The 9,854-nt window shown below is 40.7% G+C and overlaps 2 protein-coding genes and 1 long non-coding RNA gene across 3 annotated transcripts in view; all 3 read left to right on the top strand.

Moving 5' to 3' along the window:
• The window catches only part of LOC135112680 (uncharacterized), a 54,811-nt gene extending 50,936 nt beyond the window's left edge, over positions 1 to 3,875 (top strand). Inside the window, exons 4-7 of the mRNA XM_064027329.1 lie at positions 39 to 186; positions 693 to 859; positions 1,471 to 1,574; positions 2,435 to 3,875. Of these exons, the coding sequence (XP_063883399.1) occupies positions 39 to 186; positions 693 to 859; positions 1,471 to 1,557 (402 nt within the window). The 3' untranslated portion in view covers positions 1,558 to 1,574; positions 2,435 to 3,875. The remainder of the gene's footprint in view (positions 1 to 38; positions 187 to 692; positions 860 to 1,470; positions 1,575 to 2,434) is intronic.
• On the top strand, positions 1,749 to 3,423 carry LOC135112516 (uncharacterized). Its single transcript, XM_064026931.1, has 3 exons — positions 1,749 to 1,793; positions 1,895 to 2,057; positions 2,435 to 3,423. The coding sequence occupies exons 1-3, from the start codon at positions 1,749 to 1,751 to the stop codon at positions 3,421 to 3,423; spliced, it is 1,197 nt and encodes a 398-aa protein (XP_063883001.1).
• A 688-nt stretch (positions 3,876 to 4,563) lies between the features above and the next one.
• LOC135112682 (uncharacterized) lies at positions 4,564 to 7,747 on the top strand. Its single transcript, XR_010274528.1, has 2 exons — positions 4,564 to 5,781; positions 7,091 to 7,747. It is a non-coding gene; the product is annotated as an uncharacterized LOC135112682 (long non-coding RNA).
• Positions 7,748 to 9,854: the final 2,107 nt, after the last annotated feature.

A 9,854-nucleotide genomic window follows, 5' to 3' on the forward strand; every position in this document is an offset into this window, starting at 1 on the left:
CATCTGATGGTTGACGCCCTGCCCTCCCTCCCCGGCAGGTGATAATGGGCGAGGTGGCCGAGGTGTTGCCTGAAGGAGGCCGTGTGAAGGTGGAAGACGGTCGTCATTTCACCTTTTCCATCGACGCCTGCTTCCTCTATGACCTGTGTCTCCAGCAGATGAGGGCCCGGGAGGTGCTGGTGGTCGGTAAGAATGAAAATGATAGTTGTAGTGATCAATGTATCTTGGTTTCTTAGCAAACTTAGCTCGCATTTTGAAATGCTTTGGTTTATCATGAGTATTTTCAGAAGCCAAATAGATTAATTAAGTTCTCATGAGTCTCTCTCTCTCTCTCTCTCTCTCTCTCTCTCTCTCTCTCTCTCTCTCTCTCTCTCTCTCTCTCTCTCTCTCTCTCTCTCTCTCTCTCTCTCTCGAATACAAAAGTAAATGCCTAAAAACTTGGTGGTTATGGAAAAAAAATATATATCTTGTAGTGAATTTAGGCAAAGAAAATGTAATGGAAGAGAACAGATTATTTTTTATCTGTATTTCTTAATGCTATAGAAACAAGAGACTGCAGTAAAAAAAATAAACACATAAAGACTTGGTGATTATGGGGAAAAAAAATTTTTGGCTAGTGATTTTTAAGGCAAAGAAAACGTAAAGAAGATGAGACCCTTTACAGATCATGACTATCTGCATATACTTAACAGGTATGAAGGTGGAGATTGAGGTGACGTGTTCCGGCGGCAGCGAGACAGTGCGACGAGTGTGGCTGGCAGGTCGCGGCGCTGCCCCTACCCTCTCCTCCTTCCTCCAGCCCAAACTAGACTCGTGGTGCAGCGTGAACGGCGTCTCCCCTGCCACGCAGCGGAGCCTGGTGAGTGTAAATAGGTGCTGTGTCGTTGTGTGTTAGGTTTTCGTGTGTTCGTGAGACTGGCTGACTGTCTGACACGTTAGGCATTGCTAATTGATGTTAGCACCTGGTAGTGTTGTTGTTGTTGTTAGTAGTAGTAGTAGTAGTAGTAGTAGTATTTACTACTACTACTACTACTACTACTACTACTACCACTGTTATTGTTTTTATCTTAGTAATGTGCAGTAATTAATGTTTTAGATTGGAAGCAGCATAAATAATTAATATGGTAGTAGTAGTACCACTGTTATTGTTTTTATCATAGTAATGTGCAATAATTATTGTTTTAGATTGGAAGCAGCATAAATAGTTAATATGGTAGTAGTAGTAGTAGTAGTAGTAGTAGTAGTCGTAGTAGTAGTAGTAGTAATGGTGGTAGTGTTATACCTGTTCATAGCGCCAGCAGCAGCAGCAGCAGCAGTAGAAGTAGAAGTAGAAGTAGAATCACCAGTTACATTGAAGGGAGCGGTGATAATTGATGGTGATGGTGGTGGTGGTGGCAGCAGTAGTGCAAATATCTAAGTATTAAACGCTGTAACACTCAGTCTTAACCACACCGCGCCTCTGTTGCCCAGATGAAGGAAGCCGAGCTGCTCTCCCCGACCCTTTTCCCCACCGCGGCCAGTGCTGAGGCCACCACGATCGTCGACATTACTGCCTAATGGCGTGACTGCCTCAGGTGAGAGAGAGAGAGAGAGAGAGAGAGAGAGAGAGAGAGAGAGAGACTTAACTGTACTTCGTTCCCTTCACGCACTGCTTCGTCAGCACTCAGTTGCCACATCTCATTTATTACCCTTCACTCATTTCCAGTATTTACTCAGATAGCAGCAGTAACAATAAACAAATTAGAAACATGGTGCGCTTGGGAAAGATGAGTTACGCACCACAGCTGGGAATGGTAAAGGCTGCCTGGAAACAGCATTGCGAAGTTTCTCTTGAGGCGGAAAAACAGTAGGAAGACGCCCTCGTTGTGAGTAGCGGGTGGTTGTGTCCTGGGAGGCGCAGAAGCTGTGCATTGGTGATGGTGAGCAGAAGGCGGCTGGTGCAGTGCGGCGTCCTCGGGATCGTCGTGTCCCTCGCGGCGTGCTGTGTGATGTGGCTGAGAGGCGGCAAGTGTGCGTGCGTCCCGTGGTGTGTGAGACGATAGTGATTCATGAGGAGCGTAACGTTACATTAGTCAAAGCGTGATGGCCGGCAGTCTGTTCCGGTCACTATGTGTGTGTGTGTGTGTGTGTGTTGGTGGACTAGTGATCATAATTTCTTTTTGTCCTGAGTGAAGTGGTTCACAAATTCCCCATCCTTACAAACAAGACGGTTCTTCCCATTCATATCCTATGTCTTTCTTTTTTCTGTTAAAGTTTTCAGATATAGTTGAGTATATTTTTCCTTTCATTTCCAACTTCAGTGAAGTATTTCATCCTGTAGCGGAGGAAAGGAAAGACGTTACAAGACAAGACAATTACGTTATTTCTTTCATGGCAGTACCGAAATCTGAAATATTAACTATATGGACTAAGCATTTTCTTGATTTCCTTCCAGACGTGGGCAGGGTGCACCCTGGTCAGTATTCCGTCCTGGTTAGCCCAGCAGACGAGGCGAACTGGAAAAAAAAAGTGGTGGAAGTGGTGGTGGTCAGTTCTCTCCCTCGCAGCGGGTCGACACTTCTGGCTCAGGTCATCGCTGCCGCCAACAACTCCGTGCTGTTCTTTGAGCCGCTCGCCCGCTACCAAAAGGTGCCTTGCTTCAAAAATGGCTCCTGCATCACTGACTTCGTGTCAAGTCTTTTCTACTGTACATTTGACGATAAGTTTGATGTTTGGCTGAAGGGAAAAGGCCTTTTTATCGGATACTACCACCCTTCCGTGGACCGATGCTTTCAGTGGCCCAGGGAGGGCAGCAGTACCTGCAGGCGGCGGCTTGACCTGAGGGCTCTGTGTCGTGGCGCCAGTGTCAAGGTGGTCAAGGTGATAAGGTCAAGGCTAGCATGGCTGGCGGCGCTTCTAAACAGGTCTAACGTTAAGATAATCTACCTCACACGTGACCCTCGAGCCTCCCTGGCGTCGATCAACAGGATGGGATGGGACAGCCTTCCTTCCCGCCGATGCGCCGCCCTCACCGCTGATCTCGACGCATACACCTCCTTGCGAGTCAGTCATCCCGACAGGATCACTCGCTTGAGTCTGGAGGAATTCTCCCGTAATCCTATCCACACGACACAAAGAATTTTCGATTTCCTCCTCGGCAGTTCGGTGCTTAATGACTCGGTCCGAAGGTTCCTGTGGGAGCACACCAACACTTCCCGTTCCTGGCCCAATGACGGCAACATGGACACACACCGCAGCAGTATGCGGGAAGTGGAGGCGTGGCGGGGGAGCGTGACGCGGAGCCAGCTGCGGGAGGTGGAGGCTGAGCCAGCCTGCCGGGCTGCCATCACGCGCCTCGGCCACGCACTCTTCAACACTCTAGAGAACGCGAGAAACTCCAGCATAAGTCTTCACTTGAAGACAACAACAGTGCCAAATGTTTAGTTACTTTTTTGGTGATGTGATTATTGTCATTATTATTATCGTGGTGTATAAGAACTGTTTGTAAGTGTACATTCACAGCAACAGAAGGATGTGAATCACCCGCCTGCTTACCAAAGAGTTTTCATTTTACTGCCTGTATGAATGTTCTTTATAATTGTACTTCATTGAATATGAAAAGTTATATTTATGCTCAGTGATGAAGACAATTGTTATTTTGAAGCAGCAAAGTCATGTGCTTAAGAGAGCTTTGTCTATTACCTGATTTGTTCGTGTAAGATTTCAGTCTTTTACAATGTTGCATTTTTATTTGTTTCGTATATGGCGGGTAGTGACATCAAGGAAACGTTACTCTAGAATGTCAGCAGTGATATCTTCTAGATTTCTCGAAGCGAACTGTGATAATTATCCAGTAACATTTTGTATCCTTTTTTAATAAAGGTAAGTGTTACGAGGGAGGGTATTTTTTTTTTTTTTTTAATAATACATTTTAGAGATCCTTGAAAATGTAATGGTACGGAAATGCGCCAAATTTTGTAATTCACGAGAGGGATCTAATGGAGTACTATTAGCTGCTGCTGCTGCTGCTGCTGTGTTTTACTCTGGAAGAGAGGTGTGACGTGACTTAAGTTTATCGATAATTCATAAACAAGTGGAAACAACTTTTCATTTGAAGTAAGTTTGTGTGCCCGGAATGTAGATCAAACTTTAATTACGTTATGGTTCGGTCCAAGGTGAATTGCCATAAAGCTTCACAGCGTGTGCAGACAATGAAGAGCGATTTAATGTCTGACACATCACATGAAAGAAATTATTGGCCCACATTAATGGAGGATAAATGTTAATGAGTTAAGTTTAGACTCGTCATTTGACAACATAAGTAAGTGGAAAATTAGTGGATAATGGTTCAGATAGACGGTCGAAGGAGATTCTGGTTTGAACCGAGTCACTGGTGAATCAGAACTTAGAAGAGGCGGTGTCTCCGTTCCTCGCCAGCCACGTTCACGCAACGACGAACACTGAGAGCTCCGGCAAGTAACCCTCTAGCCTGTGATTCCGTGTGCTGGGGTATCAGTGGAAGGTGATGGAGGAGACACGGAGTTGCTGCAGCACCTCTGACAATCACAGCCAGACCGAGTACGTACCAGTGCCCATATTTTGAAACTGTACGTTCACAAGGACTGTTTTCACATTGTTAGGTTCTTAAGATGTTTTTTTGCCATTGATGATGCACAATCTTTAAATTATCACAGAAATTATTAAAACCCCAGTAACTTCACTATATAACCTGTAAGAAGCTGTACAGTTGAGACGCCGAAATGTTTGAGAATACAACCTTAGTAATGATTGTTTCCAGCGTGGCAATTAGATTGTCTGATGGTAGTTAGGAAATTGTGGTTCGTAGGTGATGTGGTAGTTTAATTGTTACGTGTGAAGAGGGAAATTTCCGCCGGATAAACGTGCTAGGGATTTTTCTTCAAAATAAATAAACAAAACATTAAACTGACCAAATATTGAACACGAGTCTCATGAAACAAAATCTGACATTGGTCTCGAATAGCCACAGGAAGAAATTAATTATTTTTCCTGGAGAAAAATGGTAGTGGAGAATCCAACTGCTTTTTTTGAGACATTGAATGGTCTTGAATTATTGTTCTAATTATATGTTTGACCTAAAAAGTCCTTACAAATTTCTGTTGGAGCTTGACGTTTTTTTTTAGATTTTCATTGTGGGTATTGTGGTGATCTTGACATTTTTTTTGCCATATCCACTTTGATGTACTCTGTGGTGCAGTTACTAACGGGCTGGCCGCGAATCCACTCCCGTGTTGATGATATTGCTCTTTTCCTTTTTTTTTTTTTTTTTTCCAACCCTTTAGGGAAGCCATAGAACGCTTGACGTGATCTTAGATTTGTGATTGTGGCAAAGCAAACTCAGTCGTTCGTTGCCTCAAAAACTGGAATTCCTCCATCTATCGACTCGCCACAACCTTCCAAATCATTATTCCCTCTTCAGTCATGCAACTGCTCACCTCTTTTACACTAAACATCCTTGTTCAGTCCTTTACTCTCACTATGTAACACGATTTTTGTCTTTGACAAGCAAGTGTTATTTTCCAACTCCTTTCATTACAAAATAATAGAAAATGTCTATTATTCCTGCCAAACTTTGCGTTTGTGGCTTTCAGAATTTTTTTTTTTTGGGGGGGGGGGCCCAAAAATAGTTAAATTTCACCGTTTTTCCAGATGCTGTCACAGAGAACTTTGCTCTTGGGATGAATTGACCACATATTTAGCAGAATGCATCTGGAGAATGCAGCCTCTTGATGCTACTTCATCTCATGTGATATGTCTTCTCAGGTAGCCAAAGTAGAACTGATTAGTGGTCTGCAAGCCCCTGCTTTTATATTGTCAAGCAGTACACTAGAATATTCTTAGTTTTTCTAGAATGTGTTCCAGAATGTTCTCAATCTTTCTAGAATTTTCTTGAGCTTGCTGTAGAATATTCTGAATCATTCTAGAAAATTCTTGATACTTCTACATATTTCTACTGTATTCTAGAAAGTTCTAGAATATTCTAGAAATGTTTACATTGAATAGAATGTTCTAAAATATTGTGGAAACTTCTAAGTGTATGGTAGAACATTCTGAAAGATTTTGAGATTTCTGAAATGTAAGCAAATTCTTCTAAATATGAGAAATTTCATGCTAGATCTGGTCAGTTCAAGAGTGATCTTATTAAAATTAAAAAGTCTTCAGAACACTTTATATTCTTTCACTGTTTTAACTTACTTGCAACATTTCAAAAGCAATTAGATAAACAACTGAGATTTTGCAAAGGTCTTTACCTGACATGAAAACCAATAGTAACCTTACTGTAATGAAATAAGGCAAAAATGTAAATTCACTATCCTCAAAAGCTAAGTTTTATGATCAAAATAACTTTTTTTTTCTATTTTGTTTAGATGGAAATAACTGGAAAATTATGGTTTGGGCCAAGGACAAGACAAAAGTGGAATTTTGTTACATAGTGAATTATCTAAACTGGAAGCTTCACATCTTGACCCTTACTAAAGCAGCTTCCATAAATTTAGGCATTCCGTGCTGTCACAGTCAGCTTTTTATTTATTTATTTATTTTATTTTTTATTTATTTATTCTCATATCTCCCCAGCTGCTACTTCTGGACAAAGGCCTTACCCACCCATGTATGGAGTATGCTTTACAACACTCACTCACACTGGTCTCTGAACAGGAGATAGTTAAAAACATTTCATCTCACTTCTCCTGACTGACTGTCTTCAGCCCCTCAGTCTTTGCCACAATGATGCACTTATGGCTCTCTATGTTCTCTCAGCCCTATTGTCCACCATCCTCTTAACAAGAGTGAACCAGTATTGTCTTTCGTCCCTTTTACTGGTAAACTATTAAACTCCCTGCCTGCTTCTGTTTTTCCTCAGGTCTATGACCTTTCAAGAGGGAAGTTTTGAGATGTTTTTCATATATATATATATATATATATATATATATATATATATATATATATATATATATATATATATATATATATATATATATATATATTATATTCCTTTCAAATCCTTAAAGTTTCTGTTTCAAATCTGTGTACACAGTACACAGCTCACCCTGTTGCTAATACTTTTTTTCAGGTTGATTGATAAATGGATTCCTTGGAAAACCTGGTAAATTAAACCATGGATGGAAACATGAATACCACAGTGACTCGGTTTCATGGGATAAAGGATGTTGTCTATCATAGACTCAAAGGCCAATGAGAGATGAATACCTAGGCCACAAGCAACTGTTGTTGATGTTTTTGAGATATAATGATGACCATGGGAATTTTGTGGAAGGCAGATTTTTTTTAGCTGGAGACAAGAACAAGGCTAAAAACATGCCACATGCTTACTGCAGATCAATGTATTTTGTCCTCCTTGCCCAAAAAATCTTACATTTCCTCAGGTCCACATCTTTATTGGGGGAGGGATGGAGATATTATTTTTAAAATATATGGATCTGAAGAAGAAAAGAAAAAAGTGTGCTGTGTAGATCCAGGTGCATTAAACTGAAGTTGTTAAAGTATCTCTTTACCCTTTACTCTGGAAGAATATGGCTATCACATCAGACTTTGACATGTCTTGTTACTATTTCTAGCGCATACGACATGACTGTCCATTTCAGAGATGTATAATTTTTCAACAATACTCATAACTCTTTAGCAAACAGATTAATTGAGATCTTACTTAGGCAATGTGTTTCAGACATTTTTGTCACTATGGTCAAGTAATAAAAATAGTTACTACAGACACCTGGCTTAAAATTACTGCATGTAAGATCAACCAGCAGACACGTCCTGATGATGAGCTGATTCGTTCCACACTACTTGCTCACACAAAGAATGCTTGTGGAATGTAATGGCATAACTAATGGGAAAGGAAGGGTTGTGTTTCATGACCCCCTCAGAGATCATTTTCAAACAGAACTAAGCAATAATAAGATAACTAAGGTATCAGTATTACTGAATGTTTCTGTAATCTTGTAATTTATATATATATATATATATATATATATATATATATATATATATATATATATATATATATATATATATATATATATATATATATATATATATATATATATATGCAATATCCAATCACATAAAAGACCCTGGATTGTGAATACAGTGAACATGTATTTGCACATATTTGGAAGATACTTCTGGTGCAAGCAGATAGCATTCAGAAGGATGGAAGGAAATTATATGTACAAGGTAGGGAGGGGACAGTGTTGAAATACTCGATTTCTCAAGTGCTCACAAAACCAACTCTGCATCTGATTTATTTTCACCCACCATATAGCCCAGTTATGTCTGTGGAAGGGAGTAGCAGGGCTTGTGTAACTTGCTCTGGCTGTTACTCTTTGGTATTCTTGTATCATTGGATTTCCTTGCCTCTGTGCTTGCACTTTGCTGAATCAAACTCTTTTAGCTCTATCAACATCTAGCTTTCCTTCTTGCTGGAAGTTTGCTTACATTCAGCCTGTCTCTTAACTACCATCCTATTGCTTTAATTTCTTGCCTATCTAAAGTTTTTAAATCTATCCTCAACTGGAAGATAAATCTTAAACATCTATCACATCACAACCTATCTGATCACCAGTATGGGTTCTGTCGTGGATGCTCTGCTGGTGATCTTCTGGTTTTCCTTACTGAGTCTTGGTCATCCTCTTTTAGAGATTTCGGTGAAACTTTTGTTGTTGCCTTAGACATATCTAAAGCTTTTGATAGAGTCTGGCATAAAGCTTTGATTTCCAAACTACCCTCCTATGGCTTCTATCCTTCTCTCTGTAACTTCATCTCAAGTTTTCTTTCTGACCATTCTATTGCTGCTGTGGTAGATGGTCACTGTTCTACTAAATCTATTAACAGTGGTGTTCATAAGGGTTCTGTCCTGTCACCCACTCTCTTCCTGTTATTCAACAATGATCTTAACCAAACTTCTCCTATCCACTCCACTCCATCTTTTCATAGATTTCCAACCCTTCAGGAAGTAAACAGTTCACACAGGGAAGCCACAGAATGCCTGACTTCTGATCTCTCTAATATTTTTGATTGGTGCAGAGCAAACTTAGTATTGTTCAGTGCCTCAAAACTTAATTCTTCCATCTGTCAACTTCACACAACCTTCCAGACCACTATCCCCCTCTTCAATGACACTCAACTGTTCCCCTCTTCTACACTAAACATCCCCTCTTCTACACTAAACATCCTTGGTCTGTCAGTCTGTCCTTTACTTATTATCTAAACTGGAAACTTCACATCTAATCTCTAGCTTAAATAGCTTCTATGAAGTAAGGTATTCTGAGTTGTCTCCGCCAGTTTTCCTCACCCCACCCCCCAGCTGCTAACTCTGTACAGGGGCCTTATCTGTCCATGAATGGAGTATGCTTCGCATGTACTCGTATTGGGAGAGGGGGGGTTTCACTCATACCACTATTTTAGACAGGGTGGAACCAAAGGCTTTTCATCTTATCAACTCCTTTTCTCTGACTGTCTTCTGCCTCTCTCATCGCTGCAATGTTGCACCTTTTGCTATCTTCTACTACTATTTTCATGCTAACTGCTCTTCTGATCGTGCTAACTGCATGCCTCCCCTCTTCCCACGGCCTTGCTGCACAAAACATTTTTCTTTCATCCCTATTCTGTCCACCTTTCTAATGCAAGAGTTAACCAGTACTGTCATTCATCCCTTTCTCTGCTAAACTCTGGAACTCCCTGCCTGCTTCTTTAATTCCACCTTCCTTATGACTTGAACTCTTTCAAGAGGGTGGTTTCAAAACACTGAGCCTTCAAATTTTTATGATTGTCTTGACATCTCTTTTGGGGAGTGGCATCTTAGTTTTTTTTTTTTT

Source organism: Scylla paramamosain, chromosome 24 (assembly GCF_035594125.1).
Source record: "Scylla paramamosain isolate STU-SP2022 chromosome 24, ASM3559412v1, whole genome shotgun sequence".
Taxonomy (NCBI): domain Eukaryota; kingdom Metazoa; phylum Arthropoda; class Malacostraca; order Decapoda; family Portunidae; genus Scylla; species Scylla paramamosain.